The sequence below is a fragment of the Podarcis muralis genome, chromosome 2 (assembly GCF_964188315.1).
Source record: "Podarcis muralis chromosome 2, rPodMur119.hap1.1, whole genome shotgun sequence".
Classification (NCBI taxonomy): domain Eukaryota; kingdom Metazoa; phylum Chordata; class Lepidosauria; order Squamata; family Lacertidae; genus Podarcis; species Podarcis muralis.
The window spans coordinates 61,502,507-61,521,608 of NC_135656.1; the positions used below are offsets into that span (position 1 = coordinate 61,502,507).

At 44.9% G+C, this 19,102-nt stretch overlaps 2 protein-coding genes across 2 annotated transcripts in view; both read right to left on the reverse strand.

Moving 5' to 3' along the window:
* MGAT4B (alpha-1,3-mannosyl-glycoprotein 4-beta-N-acetylglucosaminyltransferase B) overlaps positions 1–6,496 on the reverse strand; it is a 73,727-nt gene extending 67,231 nt beyond the window's left edge. The window contains exon 1 of the mRNA XM_077924602.1: positions 6,052–6,496. Coding sequence (XP_077780728.1) covers positions 6,052–6,148 — 97 coding nt within the window. The 5' untranslated portion in view covers positions 6,149–6,496. The remainder of the gene's footprint in view (positions 1–6,051) is intronic.
* MRNIP (MRN complex interacting protein) overlaps positions 1–19,102 on the reverse strand; it is a 93,295-nt gene that overhangs the window by 36,024 nt on the left and 38,169 nt on the right. The gene's annotated exons all lie outside the window — the stretch shown is intronic.

Consider the following 19,102-nt stretch of genomic DNA (forward strand, 5'->3'; position numbering starts at 1 on the left):
TTTTCTCACTCTCTCATAATGCTAGAACTCATGGCATCCAATGAAGCTAAAGGCTGGAAGATTCAAGCACAAAGACAGTACTCTACAACACATAGATAAACTATGGAGTGCAACCAAGATAGTGTTTAAATTCATGGAGGAGAGAGCTAATAACGGCTACTAGTTGCAGGTGGCGAAGTTTCTGAATACCAGTTGCTTGAAACCACAGGAGAGGAGAGTGCTCTTTTACTCAAACCCTTGTGTGTTTCCCACAGTAATCTGGTTGGCCACTGTGAGAACAGGATGCTGGACGAGATGGGCCATTGGCTTGATCCAGCAGGCACTTCCTACATTCTTCTATAAAGTCAAGGCTTTCTCCTTCCCGCATCCCCTAAATCTGCTCTAGAGTCCCCCAACTCTCCATAGCATATTTTGAGGGTGCTTAGGGGAGAAGAGAGGAAAGTGAAGTCTCTGTTGTGAGGGTGGAAATCCATTCTGCTCACGTACAGGCAGCATTAGACACAATCCTATATAAGACACTGCTTGTTATTTGCAAATTGTCAGTATGAGCATAGTCCATAGACACATATTTTGAAGAAAGAAAAACTTGGAAGATTAACCCCCTTAGATAATGAGGCAGTGAGAAAATGCTGTTATTTTGATACATGAAGTTAAGAGGAGATGATTAATAGTGTGAACAACAAAAATAAACCGCAGAAAAGACTCTCCCTTTAATCTGGAGGATCATCTCAGTACAGTAGGTATGCTTACCTATGTGCCATTTCTTTTTTAAATAGAAAATCACATTCCTTTATCTTTTGTAGTCATCATACACACAGTCACATGACCATGTTTTCAAGTGTCCAAAAGAGCGGAATGCCAAAACAGATCATATGTAATATTTTCAAGAAAAAGATCCAAACAGCAATAGCGGCCATAAAGAATTTCTTCACTGATATCAGTCCCCAAATCTCTTTAACTGAAGCTCTGTAGGGAAATGGTTTTAATGAGATTTAAACCACAGCTGAAAGAACCTTTTAGCTGATGAGTAATGCAAAGGAAGCAAGTAACAGAAGCATCACAAAGCCAAAACCCATTATACAGCAGTAACAAAGACGCATTGTTTAAATGGGTAAGGGGAAGTAAAGTAGCCTTGAGACAGATGGATGATGTGGCCCTAATGACTTTTAAAGTGCAGAAACTAGCAGCAAAAGTAGAGACACTAAGTTAATAAAGAAGCTAAGCAGTGTGCAACGCACAATATCCATTAGCTTTGCCAGACTAACACCAAGAGCCATGAATGGCTATTCCTTTAAGCGGTTGCTTTCAAGTGCAGTTTGACAGAGGCCAGGCTTAGCAAAGCTGCCCCCATCCTTTACCCTCAAAGCAGCACTAAGAGCCCATGCCTGTAACCGTCCATTAACAGTATGCACCTTTTGTTTTGGGGCATTGTGAAAACAGAGTACTCCATAAAGGAGGCAAAGCTAAAGAAAATCATTATGCACAGTGTCCTTCCCTCACCTTTTCCAGTCTACCCCTGTCACAAAGATAACATGATGTCGACTGCATGATGGATTCGCTCTGCCTCGTAATCAGCGGCTCCCATTATTGTTGGCAACGATTTTGCAGATGCCCTTTCCTTACATGTATTCCCAGTGCAAATGTGATCAATGCAGAAAGGGAATAACATAGTATTTTACTGGCACTTGTACTCTGCTGTGTACATCAATCACCCTGGTTAAGAAGAGGAGCAACAAGTTTCACCAGGTTAAAATGTTAAGCATATACCACCACCAGTGATGCCATTAGGCAGGCCCTGGGGCAAAATTCCACAGCACTCTTCAGCAGAATGAGTAGGAGCACCCATTACTATCAAAACAGTCCCCATAAGAACATAATCTAAAATTGCCTAACTGCACTACTGTAGCCTCTGCACATCTAGATCCACTTTTAAACACATTTGTTCCTCTTCCTAGTTATACTTCATTCATACTTCATTCTATTAAAAAGGAAAACATGAGTGATGTGATGGGAACTGATACTCTTATGCTGTTATAAGATATAAGGTGCAACACGATAGCCAAATCTAATCCTCAGTAGGCGAGTATAATAATAATAATAATAATAATAATAATAATAATAATAATAATAATAATAATGTTAACCATATTATGAACAATTCATGAAAACAAAATACTTTGGGCACTCAGCTTACTGAGAGATGAAGAGCTGAGAAACCAGCTAATAGAAGTTGTATAAACAGCTGGGTAAAGTGGCAAAGAGAAAGAAACCCTGTGTCCAGGTAAGATGATTGAAGATGGTGAGGTTTGGCAGAGCTCTACAAAACACATTCCACACAACTAGGGAAGGGCTATAGCTCAGTGGCAGAGCTTCTGCCTTGCATGCCGAAGGTTCCAGGTTCAATCCCAGGCATGTCCAGATAGGGCTGTCAATGTCCCCTGCCTTAAACCCTGGAGAGCCACTGCCTATCAATGTAGACAAATCTTGAGCTAAATGGACCAGTGGTCTAACTCCATAAAAGGCAGTTGCCTACATTCCTAACAGTAAAAAACAAAACAGCTAGACAGAGGCAACAGTTGCCTTTTATTCAGTTAAGCAGCATCTAAAGGAAAACCTTTCTATTCCAAGCACTGATCAATCCATATATACAATGGATTCTTTACAACCAAAACTACTTCAGGAGAGTAGCTGTGAGTTATTGACAAGTAAAGAGATCCAATGGCAATCCTCTCTTTTTCATGAGGTGCCCCCCCCTTTTAATGTATCATGGCCCTCTTTGTTTGACACTGGTTTATGCATTCCATGCATGTATTAATTTCAGGGGCTTTTTTTTTTTACCTCTCTGTTAATATTCTGTACCATCATAACAATTATTAGATGAAGGAAGAAGACAAAACTCTCTCAATTTTTCTCAAATAGATAAAAATGTACTAGTCTTGAGAGAACCTACTTTAGAAATTATTGCTTTCACAATGCAAACTTGTCCTACAACCATTGACAGGGTTTTGCTGCTCTTCCAGCATAACTGATGGGAGCTAGGTGTATATATTAGCTTGTGGGTGGTGGTGCTAACAAGACTAAGGGAGTGAACTGCACAACCAGCATGATATTCCCTCTGTAACTTGATAGGAAAGTTGATTTGATTTATGCTGCACTTAAATAGTTTTCTGTGGTGAAGAAAATAAGACAAGTTGCAAAATTATAACTGTGTGATCACTAGAAGAAAGGGGATACTTGTGACCATAAATAGAATATTCCTTAGGCCTTTTGACAAGTAGATAACTAGATATTTCTACAAAAGCAAAAGTGAGGTATCTGATAATGTTATAGCCCAATCCTAAAATCCAAAGCTCCTTTCGGAACAGACCTCTTTAAACATGTTGTTCTGTTATTCCAATAGCATAAGTAGTTAATAATGGGATCAGGATGCAGGTATAACTCAGTAACTAAACTTTCATCTTGACAGACAACTGATGCTCCTCAGTCATTAAACTTACATCTCAGCAGTCAAGGGTCTACTCGTCTGAACTACTGTGCCAGCAATGTGGTGCATATAACTGAGGACAAGGATTGTTGTTCAACTGTAATATTGCAGAACTATGGCACTGCAACTCTGATGAGGATTGGGACTGGGTTTACAACAGTATAGCAACCCCGATTCTTAATGCTGTTACACTGGAAATAACCACTACTGCCAGATGTGGTGTAATATAAGGTCATAAAGTGAAACAGAAAAGAACATGAGAAGATGTGCCAGAATGAACTGTGCCTGAAATGGTCACATCTCAGACAACAACATAAAGTCCATTTTTACTACCCCAGAACAAAAATTGCTAGCACTACCTTTATTATTTTTGTTCACTGTTGCGATTCTTAACTCCCTGTTATCAAGGACCCCAGCAATAGTCCTTGATAAGAATCGTAGGTATAAATTCTTGCCCAAGTTCTTCATGTAATTATCCATGCAAGTCATCCTTAACACTGCCACTATCATACATACCATACATACATCAAAGTGCCCAGAAAGAAGGTCTGGGAGAGACAAGTATAAGTTTTATTTTATTTATTCACATCTTGCCCCAACAATGCACAACATTTCCAAGATATGTTCCTATTGTGCATAAGGAGCAAGGGTTAGATTGTTCCACTGAGATTATAGGGGAAGACTTTTATTTGCAATACATTAACTCTGACCAATTAAATTCCTTTACAGGGGTTTAACTCAGTGTTTCCCAACCTTGGGCCTCCAGCTGTTTTTGGACTACAACTCCCATCATCCCTAGCTAGCAAGACCAGTGGTCAGGGGTGATGGGAATTGTAGTTCAAAAACAGCTGGAGGCCCAAGGTTGGGAAACACTGGTTTAACTGACTGGTCAGCCACTGTCCTTCATAATTTACAAAACACTTTTTCTTAATATAGAAAATATCTTTTCCAATACAGAGATCCAATTTCTGTTTATGAAAAAGTAATGTATGAAGTGGCCTCAAGAAAACTAAACAAGTGAGTGGTGATGCAAATATTTTTCATCCTCCCACATTATGAAGTTAGCTGCCAGATAGTCTATCACCTTCCCAGCATATGCACTTTAGAGTGAAAAAACAACACTCGAGCCACCATTCAACACATTATTGTGTTCTTTCCAACATGAAGCTACAAGTCTCAAAAAGTGGCATGTGAAGCAGTTCTCGAATACCTTATAACATGCCTCCAACATGGTCTCTTGCTCTACCTGCATCAAATGTGGTCCCTCATTCTACTTACATGCCTTAATATGCCATAGCCACCACTTTACTAAAACATAAAGGTAAAGGTAAAGGGATCCCTGACCATTAGGTCCAGTCGTGACCGACTCTGGGGTTGCGGCGCTCATCTCACATTAGTGGCCGAGGGAGCCGGCGAACAGCTTCCAGGTCGTAAGAGGTAAATTGCTTTTAGGGAGGTTCACGATTACAACTATATTTATTTTATTTAAAACACCAACTGAGGAAGATATGGGGGAAATGCTTAATATTCAGATAAAATGCAGGATGTGGAGAGAGGGGTGCAAAGAGGCACTAAATGTGTAAAAAAAAGGAAAGAAAACTAGTGGCATAAGAACAAACTGCTTTATTGGATAACTGCTTGGCTGCCCTTAAATAAATACAACAATCACTGACAGCAGTGATGCAATGTCAAGCTAACCCACTCGCCTTCCCTCAACAGGCAAGCTAACAGATATCACACAAAAAGTCTTCAAGAACACAGGTCAAGACTGGAGAACTCAATTTCCTCCCCTTCAGTTCACTTTGAGCAGTATAAAGTTCAGGGCCATTTTGAACACAAGGGTTGCATGCCCTGCCTGGCCACTTTGGCTACAGCCCAGAGTCAAAGACCTGCACACATAAAAACATCCTGTGTAAATAGGCAATGCTGGGAGTCTTAGATGTTCTATCAAAGAGCAGCCTAAACAAAACAAGGGTAAAAAAACAAAGGGAGCTAGGGTGAGAGACAACTACCTGTTCCAAGGAGGCAACCACAGAACAGATTTTGTCACACTCTCTGTGAGGGCACAGAGAAAAATGGTGGTGGGTAGGTGGGAATCCTTAACTACCACTTTCTCAGAAAAAGGGAGCCTTTTGTGTCAGAAGCAGGAAAAGAGGAATTGAGGGAAAAACAAATGACCAGACAGCAATCTGGGATGTGGGAAAGACCTGAAGAGGAGGCAGTGCTAGGTGTCAAGGAATCTGGGAGGTTTTCGGGGGACGGCTCGCCTCTCCAACCCCAACAAAACTCGAAATGCGGTTCAGTTGCCAGAGGCACCCAGAAAAACATTTAAGTTGCATGTCAGGGACTCCTGGCCTCATCCAGCACGAGGAGGGGACATTCTCAGCAGGTGGCGGCGGCCTTTTGGGGTCCCCTGGGGCGGGGGGGGATGCTGCCTCTCCCCCTCGGGTTCTGCCTTGGGTGGGGGCTCCCTCTCCCCTCTCCTCCGGGCCAGGCGCAGTGCGTAAGGCGGGAACCCTCCCTGGCTCCCTCCCCGCCGCCCGGCTCCGAGCGAGTCCCGTCCTTACCTTTGTGCCCGCCGAAGGCCCCGTACCAGGAGAGCGAGAAGAGCGCGCAGAGGCAGCCGAGCAGCAGCGTGAGGAAGGTGCCATTGCGGAGCCTCATGTCCCCCGTCTCCTCGGCGATGGCTGCGGCTGGAGAGGCCGCATGTCCCGGGCGCTACGCGGCGGCCTCAGCCTCCCGGGCCCGGCAAGGAGAGGCGGCGGCGGCGGCAGGGGCTGCCAGTGCCCGGGCGGGCAGGCGGGCGGGACTCGCCGCCCCCGCCTCCTCCTCCCCCTCCTCCTTCTTCTTCGGCGCCTCCGCCCGCTGCCCTCATGCACTGGCCGCGCCCCACCGGGCCGCCGGCTCCAGCAGGCAGCAGGGGCTGCTCTCGCCGCCGTTTGCCTTTCCCCGGGCCTGGAGGAGAGAGGGGGGCTGCCGTGCCGCCGAGGGAAGAGAAGGGGCGGAGATGATGGCAGCACCGTGTTAAAGGAGCCGTGCGCGCGCGCGCGCCTGGGCGCCGCCGGCAGCAGTCCGCAAGCGGGCAAGGGGGTGCCTAGCGACAGACACGTGCAGGCGGGCGCGTGTTGAAAACCGGGGTCGACGAGGGCGTGAGGAAGAGCGGCTGCCGAAAGCCGCTGGACTGTAGGGGCGACCTGTAGAGCAGGACACGCTCCCACGCCCTCGTGTTCGAGCTTATAGTTGGGTTAGTGGGCAGGACCCCACCCCAGTCGAAAGGAGAGGGGACTGTCTTATAATGGAGAGGAGGAAACCTTGTCCTACCTCCGGAAAGCCTAGTGACACCAGTTACACGGTCCTCGAACACGATGGAGAAACCTGCAGCAAACTCAGTCCACCATTACAGGCACAGTCGGGTTCACAGGTGCAATTTATGACGCTTTGTAATCACAGGTTCAACACCACTGCTTTCCCATCCTCTCAGAAGAATCCTTTTTTTTTTTTTAAGAGGAGCCAGTGCATCCATTAAGTTTCTAGTCATCAAATGCAGATCCATGTGTGAATGGGTGCTCAGTAAATGGTCCACCAAGTAGTCCTTTTCTGCAACTATGATGCACCGAAAATAAAGAGGAGGCATTTGTCATTCAAGCTCATTAGTGGGTTCAGTTCCAAGGAAGACTGAAGACAGGTTCAATTCTTCTGCTTCTTTTCCTTAGCCTGCCCAATATATATTTATGTGGAGGTTGTTGGCACTGGCATAGAGATGCTCCACATGACAGCACCAGCCTTGTAGTGAATTATTTACAAATGTTAGCTACCACATGGGAGCATCACTGCAGGGACCATAATCTTTCAACCGACTATGGACTTTCATATCGCACCCAGTGGGGAGTCTCTCCAAAGTTATGGCTGTAGATGCATATCCTTCAGTAACATTTGTCTGGTCATTTGATGGCAGAACACGTGAGCTGGCTCTATGAGGCTGAATTCACACATGCAGTTCATTGCTTAATTACTGATACAGCCTAAAGCTCAATACTCTTCAGCAGAGGCAGTTCTCATATTTAGCTTGAGTCATGCAGCATTGAGTAATCAAGTCATGAGTGTCAGAAGCTGCTGGGAGCTTCAGCAGGGAGCATCTAGGGTGAGCCCCATATGGCAGCATCTGATTGAGCATCGTGGCATCCCAGGTCTGCCACTGGACCCTCCTGGACAGGAAGGTCTATGTGAGGGTTTCCTGTTCCTGTGCAACAAACTCTTTGTGATGAATTCTGGTGTGTTCGTGGATTGTTTGGTTCTGATTCCTATCTTGTCCCTCATTCCTGATTCATGGCTTGCTCCTAGTTTGTCTTTCAGTCCTGACTTCCTCTGTCGGTCCTTTCTACTGGCATTGTCCCACAGCTTCTGACTCACCTCAAAAACCACTGCCCATGGCCCAGCCTAACAAATGAGGCAAACATTAAGGCTGCAAGCCTCAGTTGAGTGGCTATGTATATGACTGCAGTACAAGGGTGCATATATGTGTGAACTACCCTAATGCATGCATGCTGTCCCTCTTGACTCCAAAGGGACATTGTGAGAGAAAGTCTTAATTCCATTCTAAAATACTAAATGGCTTTACAGGACTCAAGAGGAAGACATAAGTTTCCTTATAGTATCTCCCAACACAGAAAGTGTGAAGGAAATCCATGAAACCACATACAGTACTTCTAAACATCAACGGCATAGGAAGAGGAGGAGGAGAGGAGTGTAGGCGAATCTAAGTGTTATTTGCAATTGCCTTCTATCTCAAGAAACTGCATTAAACCTTTGGACTGTGTCTTGAGGTTATGGAGCATTCTGCAATGCCTACTCCTGTGTGCTTATTATGAAATATGGAGCCAGTAAAAAGAGGAATAGAGGATGCTGAGAAACTGTAAGGGAGGTAAAGTTAGCACAGGCAAAACTAGGCTTTATTTCACATGGGTCAAAGACCCAGTTTGGCACACACACAGGCTGGGAGCTTCAATGGCACCCCTCTGGAGCCTTCACCCAGGGCAAAAAAAAAACACGGCTAGCCTTCCTGTAGCTATGGCACTGTTAGTTGGTGGCAGCTGGAGAAGGGGGAAGCTGAAGAGTGGAAGAAAAAGAAGACAAGAAAGCCAGTGTGTAATAGTGAGTGGTTAGTGTCAGACTAGGACCTTTGAGAGAAAGGTTCATTTCCCCATTAGGTGACCTTGAGCCAGTCACTGTCTCAGCCTGACTCTCATAGATAGGCTTCTTGTGAGGATAAAATGATAGGACCATGTACGCCATATGAAGCTCCTTGGAGGAAAGGTGGAATATAAATGGCATAATAAACAAACAAGCAAAAGATAAACAGGACTTCAGAAAGAAGACAGAGTGCGCAAGAAGGAATGGAACTAATAAACTGAAAATAACTTTCTGTAACAGACACTACTAAACAATTAGTTACAGATAACATCATGCACCATTGTCACTACCATTTGGAGATTTGATTGCGCAATCGGGCAATTGTCAACCAGCCTTTACTCATTTGTAACTGAGCACACTGTGTGCATTACATGTAACCAAGGCTGTAATCCTTTGCATGCTTACAAGGGAGGAAGCCAAAACAATAGTTTTGCAAACCTTTGCTATGGATTGAAACAAACACTGCCAATACCAGAAAGAATGGATTTGTGTAGGTGTTCGTCTTGCATAATACTCTTTTCTTCAACTTCAATCACAAATACATTTATAGAAACCACTGAAGCAAAAAATAACTGTCTTGCACATCTACCTTTCCTTATATGAGAATTGATGGGCACAGTTCTTAATTTGTGTTTCACTTATTTTTATTCTGATGCCTTTTGATTTTATTCTGTATCTGATCTATTTGAATAAAAATATTGTGTGTGGTTTTCATATTTTTTTTAAAGCGAAAGAAACCTGAATCTTGAGGCAAGTGCAAAGACTATTTATGCATTTGTGTCTTGCAGAGAGTAAATCAATTTTAAGGATGGGTTGGGTTTATGAGTGATGTCATGGATTGGTTGGATGCAGAGGAATGGAAGGAGGAACCAGCTGGGGAACCTACAAGAGATGAAGGCTCAGAGCCAAGAGACTGGTGGTGGGACGACGATGAGTGGTCAGAGGGAGAAGACTGGGAGGAAGTGTTGGAAGCTGAAAATGTAACAGGGCTTAGTGAGCGGGAGGAGTCTGGGGCAGAGAGAGGTCCATACTCAGAGGCAGAAGCTGAAGCAGGACAGGAGGGAGGCCAAGAGGCATGGGTGTCTCCTCCTGCTGCTGCTGCAACAAACTCCCCTCCCCCAAGTCTCCTAGAACCAGGAGAGGCATGAAGAGGGCAGAGGAGAAGTTAGCTTTACACAGGCGCAGTCTTGGATTGCTTAGGGAAAACCCTGGGAAAGAGAAGACTTAAGCAGCTGTGGGAGGCAGGGGCTTTCAGTCTCGGCAACTGCTTCATGGGGGCAAGACCGGCCAGAAAAGAGTTGCTGTGTTCATTAGGCCAGACACTCCTGTGCAGATTCTGTTTTTGGTAATAAAGAGTTGACTCCAACTTGCTAGGTGCAATTTATTGTGGGCTTGCTCCTGTCAAGTGGGTAGTGAAAATAGTATGGTTCTCTACTCATATTACTGCCTCTGTTGTGTGGTTTGATAGTAGATTATCATGCTTGCCCTCATCACCATTCTGCTGAATTAAAAACAGGTACTGTTCCAGAGAATGGGTTCACACTGTGGCCCTGATTTGTGCATTTTTAATAGCTTTGTTCAATGAGGGTGTTCTTCATCCCCACTTACGAGTGTAATAGACCAAAGACAATGGCCAACCAAATGTCTATGGGAAGCAGGACACGAACTTCTCCATCTATCCCCTTTCCTACCCTCTCACACTAAATCAACAAGTTTTGCTAGGTTCTACCACTTTATTAACTATTGTTATCAGATATGGTCTATGTGCCAATTGTTGGTTTTTGTTATTTCAAAACTACGTTTTACACACAGCTCCCTCGTCTTCTTGCCCCCAGTGAGTAGCACAGCTATCTGGATAATTAAAGGAGTTTGAGAGGTCATAAGGCTGCACACATTTGCTTGTACACAGGGTCATACATGTCATGTGCAGATTTTTTAAAATGATGTTTTGCAAAGGAGAAGACAATTAGAAACAACCCCCTAATGTGGCCAGTGTGATGGTGGTGGGAGATCAGGAGAGCCCAGAATAAAAATTGGCTTTGGATAATTGCAGGCAGCACCACACAGCAGCAGCACATATATATCAAGAGTGAAAAATAAAATGTGGATAAAACACATGGTGCCAAAGATAGGCATAATCTCAGTCTAGTTCTAAAACCTGAAACATTTGCAGTGAAATTTTCTGAGAGTTTGGCAAGGTGTTGGGGGGTGGGAATCCCTTTTCTGTCAAGAGTCTTAAACTAAAGGATCAGCACTAGAACATGCTGTGTGCCAGCATACACTCAAGGTTGAATCAGTATGCAAGCAAGGTTGAAAACTGATTTTTCTCCTCCTTTTATAGTTCAGCACTGGCTGTAGCTGGTTTCAGACTGCACCACTGTGCAAAAATTCTAATGCTTATTCATAAACCCACACAAGTATGCCCATGATCCCAACTCTCTAGTAGTCCCAACAGTACCCAAACACAGATATTTATTACAAGCACCAGCTAGGATTAATTGCCCCAGACACACATATGCCCCCCTCAACTGCAGCAGCATACGAACTAGCCTTAATCCCTCCATGTCTCTCTTCCAACTGTTCCTCTCTATCTACTCCTACAGCTGTCAGTCAATCATTGCAGCAATCCCTGGTCTTAAATATCCCAACTGGAAGAGGCAGTGAACAGCTGCCACACAGCCAGTGCAACCCTCCCAATACGGTCTATTGTGGGGAGGGGACACAGAGATGCCTGTAGAAGTTTTTGAGCAAAGGGAGGCTATTGCAAACTATGATGAGTTTTGCCTACAAATTGCTCAGCTATCCCCAAGGAGGACATTTAATAGCAAAGCTCAGAAAACACTGAAATACAGTATTCCTAGCAAGATATATCGTTACAGTGGCAGAAGATAACTGTATCTTTTTATAGGCTTCAGGCAGATACAAATGCTAGAAGCTAGTCAGAAAAAGCCAGGTTTTGTGATGATGCAAAACAAAAAGAAGCTAGGAAGGGCTTCTCTCTGTCCTTTCTTGTTTGTACTCTGTGGGTGCAGAATACAAGAGAAAATACTCACGCCTGTCATATGTGAACTCCAGCTAAGCCAGCAGCACCACCTGCTGTTCTTACTGCGAATTTTGCAAAGGAGAGATTGAGACCGCATATGTCCTTGGGTTTATCCAGTCCATCCTAACCTCTCAAACATTTATTCCACCAAGCACTAATAAAGAGAACAGGGATTGGGGATCTTCCAGACATCGCTGGACTCCAACTCCCATCAGTGCTTACCACTAGTGGAATGGACTACCATGGAAGGTGGTGGAATCCCCTTCATTGGAGGTTGGATAGTCATCTGTCAAGGATCCTTTAGTTACAATTCTTGCACTGCAGGGAGTTGAATAAGACAACCCTTCGAGTCCCTTCCAGCTCTACAGCTCTATGATCCTTTTAATCTATGACAAATGGTCAGGGATGATGGGAGTTGTAATCTTAACACCAGCTGGAGAGCCAGAGGTTCCCCATCTCTGCAGCAGAGGAATAGTAGTAATATCTCCGACTCCACATCCTGAAAAGAGACAGGGGGCTGGTCTGACTGCTATGAGGCCAAACCAGACTTGCTGCTGCAGCAGGGATGGAGGAAAGTGGAAGGAGCATCTCCACCCCCATCATTCAGCCTGGACACTTGAGATCTAGCTCCAAGGGCCTTCTGGTGGTTCCTTCACTGTGAGAAGCGAAGTTGCAGGGAGAGGGTAGGCAGAGGGCCTTATCGGTAGTGGCGCCCACCCTGTGGAACACCCTTCCATCAGATGTCAAGGAGACAAATACAGTGGTACCTCGGGTTACAGACGCTTTAGGTTACAGATTCCGCTAACCCAGAAAGAGTACCTCAGGTTAAGAACTTTGCTTCAGAATGAGAACAGAAATTGCACGGCAGTAGGAGGCCTCATTAGCTAAAGTGGTACCTCAGGTTAAGAACAGTTTCAGGTTAAGAACGGACCACCTTTAGAAGACACCCTGTATAGGAAAGTTTTTAATGTTTTATTATTTCTTTTTTTATATGCAGGAAGCTACCCAGAGTGGTTGAGGCAACCCAGTCAGATAGGTAAGGTAAAGGTAAAGGTACCCCTGACCATTAGGTTCCGGTGCTCATCTCGCTTTACTGGCCGAGGGAGCTGGCGTACAGCTTCCGGGTCATGTGGCCAGCATGACTAAGCCACTTCTGGTGAACCAGAGCAGCGCACGGAAATGCCATTTACCTTCCCGCTGGAGCAGTACCTATTTATCTACTTGCACTTTGACGTGCTTTTGAACTGCTAGGTTGGCAGGAGCAGGGACCGAGCAACGGGAGCTTACTCCGTCACGGGGATTCAAACCATTGACCTTCTGATCAGCAAGCCCTAGGCTCTGTGGTTTAACCCACAGCACCACCTGCGTCAGATAGGTAGGGTACAAATAGTAGTAGTAGTAGTAGTAGTAGTAGTAGTAGTAGTAATAATAATAATAATAATAAAATACTACTACATGTGTGGTCATAAACGCCACATTGGAGACCCCTACTCCAAACCTTCTAAAGTGATTAAGACCTGTATGTAATTCTAGCACTGAACCATACCCTCCAAAGTATACACACACACACACAAGCAATGGGGTATTATGTTTCTCTCGGCTGTGAAGTATGAGTGCCGCCTTTCAGTTTTGCTGCCTCTGTTGTGTTCTCTGTTACTCAGAACTAAGCCCTGCACACAGGAGCGCAGGCTGTGCCATTGCACAATTCATCACTCCTTCTGTGAATACAATACATCACCCTTATCACCCAGAGCACATTTCTTAGGGCTTTCTCTAACCCTCTTAATAGTTCATTGCTCCTGGCATCAAATTGGAAATAAACTGCAGTGGTGCACAACAGAACAGGCTGTTGCTGGCAAAGGCTTTGTGTAACCACAAATGCGGTTTATAGCACAAAGAGTGACAAAATATTTCAAGGAAACATGCTTACGAACAAACAAAAATAATTGTTTGATAGGAAGGGAGGGGAGTAGAATGGCACTGCTGCTTAATTTGTCAGTGAAGCACGACAGGCACTTGCTAGGTGCTCAGCGTTCTGCAGCAAACACTGGAATTCTAATTGGAGCCGGCACTCAAGTCTCAGAGGCAGCAATGGCTCCAAAGGGACCCAACAATCAGCTTGGATCCAAGTATGTTTACTCAGAAATAAAATCCCACTGATTTTAAACGGGCTTAATCCTAGTACTATGTGTATAAATTTGCAGCCTTCAGGTAACACAAACCTTTCATGTTTCAGCCTACAGGGGGAAACTACAGCTTCTGGGAGGTGGGGTAATTTTAATCAGGAAAGCTGTCTGGAAGGAAAGCTGTCTCTCCCTCCCCAGCACCCTGTAAAGGTACCCCTGCCCGTACGGGCCAGTTGTGTCCGACTCTAGGGTTGTGCGCCCATCTCACTTAAGAGGCCGGGGGCCAGCGTTGTCCGGAGATAATTCTGGGTCACGTGGCCAGCGTGACGAAGCTGCTCTGGCGAGCCGGCACCAGCACAGCACACGGAAACGCCGTTTACCTTCCCGCTAGAAAGCGGTCCCTATTTATCTACTTGCACTTAAGAGTGCTTTCGAACTGCTAGGTGGGCAGGAGCTGGGACCGAAAGACGGGAGCTCACCCCGCCGCGGGGATTCGAACCGCCGACCATGCGATTGGCAAGTCCTAGGCGCTGAGGTTTTACCCACAGCGCCACCCGCGGCCCTCTAGCACCCTGACCCCAATGCAAATACCTATGCCTGATGCTTACTTTGGCCCCTGAAATAGCTGTCTTTTCCTAATACCAGCGGCGGAATTGCTTAGTGGTACTGTTGGGTAGTTTAAGACTCTAGACTTAATTGTCTTACCGGGGTGCTCTTCTTTAGATGACAATGTGCATCACTTCACTTGCTTCAAAATGTGGTAAACTAGCTTTGCTGTGTTTGGAGGACTTCCTGTTCATTCTGTGTGTGTGTGTGTGCGCGCGCGCGCGCTCACATGCGTTCATGTGTGCATGTGGTGTCCATGTCCTGCTTCCATGTTTTGTCCTGATGGAACCACTAGGGCAGCTAGCCTTGAATATTGATCAAGAATTTGCGACTATATTTCCCGTTCCACTGTCACTAACTACATAATTAAAAAAAAAATATTCTTGAACCATTGTGCAGCACCTCTCAGAAGTGAAAAGGGGCAAATCCAGTGTAAATAATTACTTGCTACAGGCCTGCAAACAAAACAGAAATAATCTGAATTGCATTATATATATAAAGATATTTTTAAAATATTAAAGAGTTTAGAAATGCGTTTGAATAAAATAAAGAAAAATATAATAATCACATGATAATATATTCAGCTGTAAGTCATCAAATATTGAATAATCAAGCGTGTATATGAACATGAGTGTGTGGACAACCCCCAGGGGGAGATGGGAAGACATAACTGAGGTGTACAAAGAGGTATATGTTGTGGAAGGAATGAAAAAGATAGTATATTTCATGATACTAAGGGTAAAAATCTGATTAAATTTATCAACAGTCAGTTCAGGACAAGCAACAGGAAGACATTCTTCAAATAATGCATAAATAACTTAGCTGCTACCTTAGGTGCTTGAAAAGAGTAGACTAACTCATGACAGATGGCTCTGTCTGCTACTGTTAGGAAAAGCAGTGAAATTCAATCTCTGCAGTGTTCGAAACTCCCATTGTTCTAGGCGCATTTTGCAACAGGGAATTTCATTAACGTGAGCAGTTTCTGAGCTCCGGGCGCAGTACTACACCTAGGATTTGAGATTATAACTGAAATAGCAGAGTAGAAGGAAAGGAGGACCTTTCTCTGCCTCCCCACTTCCAGCTACTCTCTGAAGACTGGATAAGAGACCCTCTTAAGAATATTAAGGGGGTGGGCAGGGGAAGGACTAGGCCATGTGAAAAATGAACATAATATTTTAGCTGCAGTTTACTCATTTTCAGCTTTGTATCCTTGTTATTTAAAAAGTGCGCCTAGACATTCTGTTGTTGTGCCCATAACCTAGTTTAAGGTGCCATTTAGCTCCTAGCTTTCATATCTCTGCTTCTAACACTGATTCTCTGATACACAACATTACAGCAGGTACCGTATTTTTTGCCCTATGGGACGCACTTTCCCCCTCCAAAAATGAAGGTGAAATGTGTGTGCATCCTATGGGGCGAATGCAGGCTTTCGCTGAAGCCTGGAGAGTGAGAGGCGTCGGTGCGCACCGACCCCTCTCGCTCTCCAGGCTTCAGGAAGCTATCCGCAAGCCTTGCGAGCCCAGTGGGAGTTCCCGCAGGCTTGCAAGGCTTGCAGGGAGCAGCCTGCAGCCCAAAGCACGGGGTGCGTTCTGGAGCGCGCCCCGTGCTTCGCGCAGATGTCCACAAGCCTTGTGAGCCCAGTGGGAGTTCCCGTGGGCTTGCAAGGCTTGCGGGCAGCAGCCTGCAGCCCAAAGTACAGGGAGAGTTCTGGAGCGCGCACCGTGCTTCGCGCAGATGTCCGCAAGCGTTGCAAGCCCGGCGGGAGTTCCCGCCGGGCTCGCAACTCTTGTGGATAGCAGCCTGTTCTGGGGGCTGGGGTCGGGGAAATATATTTTTTTTAAATTATTTATTTCCCCCCCAAAAAACGAGGTGCGCCCTATGGGCCAGTGCGCCCTATAGGGCGAAAAATACTGGGGGTAGAGTTTAGCTGTCTGTTGCTTCAGAGAGTGGGACTGGAAACGGTGAAAATTTCTGAGAGGCAGATTTCAGCTTAACATGGAGGGGTGGGTACATCCCAATGGCAAGAATTGCTCAGCAATGGTGGAAACTGCCTGGATAGGTAAGGAGCTCTCCTTTGCTATAGTTCTGTGCATCACCTGGTGATTGTTAAACTGGTTTGTCTACAATGCAGGTATGCCTGAAGTGATCAGTATGGGAAATGTAACAGTATAGACACCTGATTGGGAGTAGTTCAACATTCTGAACCAGCATTCTGGTCTTGAAGTGCCCTATAGGTTACTGGGGTTTTTTTTAAGTACACCTGGAAATATATGCATTTATTTTATTTAAAGCATTTGTACCCCCCTCTCCAGCTGAAAAGGGCGACTTGCATAGATCAAGAGTAAAACAATCCCTGTCCTCAAGCTTACAACTGAAAAGACATCTGCAAGCGCCCTCAGAGAAAGTATTCTTATGGCTTCCCTGAGAGCCAGCGAATAACGTGAGATCATACATAATAAGCAGAGAGCCTGATAGTAGAAGAGCATTAAAAACAACAACAACTAATTACAGCATTCTGCTGTCTTGCATGATGCAATGCAACCAAAGTCAAAACATTTGATTGTATTTATTTATTTGAGGTAGCCCATCCCTTTACTCAAACGTCCCAGGACATCAATACCATTAAAAAAGAATCACAACTAACAATAATAAAAAAAAAACCAAAATCAATCAGCATCATACTATTTATAACCACCACCAAATAAAACAGGCAGCAGAAGTGAAAACAAAACACTATGCCAGGGGTCAGCAACCCATTTCAGCATGGGGCCGGTCCACTGTCCCTCAGACCTTGTCGGGGGCCGGACAGTATTTGGGGGGGGGGGAATGAACGAATTCCTATGCCCCACAAATAACCCAGAGATACATTTTAAATAAAAACACACATCCTACTCATGTAAAAACACCAGGCAGGCCCCACAAATAACCCAGAGATGCATTCTACTCATGTAAAAACACGCTGATTCCCAGATTGTCCCTGGGCCAGATTTAGAAGGCGACTGAGCCAGATCCGGCCCCCGGGCCTTAGTTTGCCTGCCCATGCACTATGCACTTCTTTATCCAGGTGTTTGAGGAGAGATGAAGGGGATATTTTACCTGCCATCCACACCTCATAAGGAAGACTATTTCCAAGCTGCAGGCCCATAATAAATAAAGTACACCTCTAGGCCCCTACAATGTGAACCTCACTCCATGGAGGAACCATCAAGAGGGCTTCCTCTGCAGGTCTTAAACAAGCAAGCTGGTACTGGAGGAGGCATTCTTTCACATATTTGGAAGCTTTAGGACTTCATGTCATAATAACCCCTTTAAATCAGGCCTGAAACGTCACTGGCAGCCTGCGACCAGAAGTTCCCATTAGCACCCTTGTCATCACATTCTGCACCAGTTGTAACCTCTGGACTGTTTTCAAGCGCAGCCCCAAGCAGAGTGCATTTCAACAGCTTAACATGGAGGTTATCAGAGGATGGAGGACTCATGGTTAATTAAAAATAGCTGGCAGGGCATAAATGCATTGTTATGCATTGATGGGGGTGGTGCCCGCTATTTTGAAAGATGTGGCAGTGTGTCCATTCCTAAAAAATAATGTCCACCCTGGATCCCCTAGTCAGTGATAGCTATCAACTGGTTGTTCAAAGGTAAAGGTACCCCTGACCGTTAGGTCCAGTCACAGATGACTCTGGGGCTGCGCGCTCATCTCGCTCTCCAGGCCAAGGGAGCCAGCGTTTGTCCACAGGCGGCTTCTGGGTCATGTGGCGAGCATGACTAAGCCGCTTCTGGCGAACCAGAGCAGCGCATTGAAACACCATTTACCTTCCCACTGGAGCGGTACCTATTTATCTACTTGCACTTTGACGTGCTTTCGAACTGCTAGGTGGGCAGGAGCTGGGACTGAACAAAGGGAGCTCACCCCGTCACGGGGATTCAAACCGCCGACCTTCTGATTGGCAAGCCCTAGGCTCTGTGGTTTAGACCACATCAGCTGGTTGTTAATATACCAAAGATTCACTGAGGACTGGAATACATTTACAGAACATATTAAAAATATTTGTGATAATGATATAACGTTTGTAAGTTTCCAAGAAGCTCTGTAAGAAGGTTTGGTAGAAATATTGTTTAAATAATATGGTAAGATAAGATATACATAGTGCAATATAAATGAAGAAATGTGATGATATGTAATAGCTACGGAAAATTATCAGACATGTTGATGGAAGTCTAAAAGAAAAAAGATGTGTGATGAATTTTTAATGTTTAATTGTGTTATAAATTTGTTTTTATTGGAAAATTAATAAAAATTATATACAAAAATATATATACCATATAGGCTTTACCTGGAATATAAATATACCATATAGGCTTTACCTGGAATATAAATATACCATATAGGCTTTACCTGGAAGCTGCAGCTGGTGCAAAATGCAACAGCTAGGTTGTTGTCTGGGTTCAAGGTTTTGCTTTCAGTATTTAAAATCCCAAACATCTTGAACTGTTTAAGGGGCTGCCTCTCCCACTAGATTCCTCTCCAGCAATTGTATTCTTCAGATGGGGCACTTCTGACAGTACCATCTGCACTAACAGTGTGCTTAGCCTGTACTAGAAATCAGGCAGTGCTACAACTCCACTTCTCTGGAATCAGTTAGCAGCCCAAAT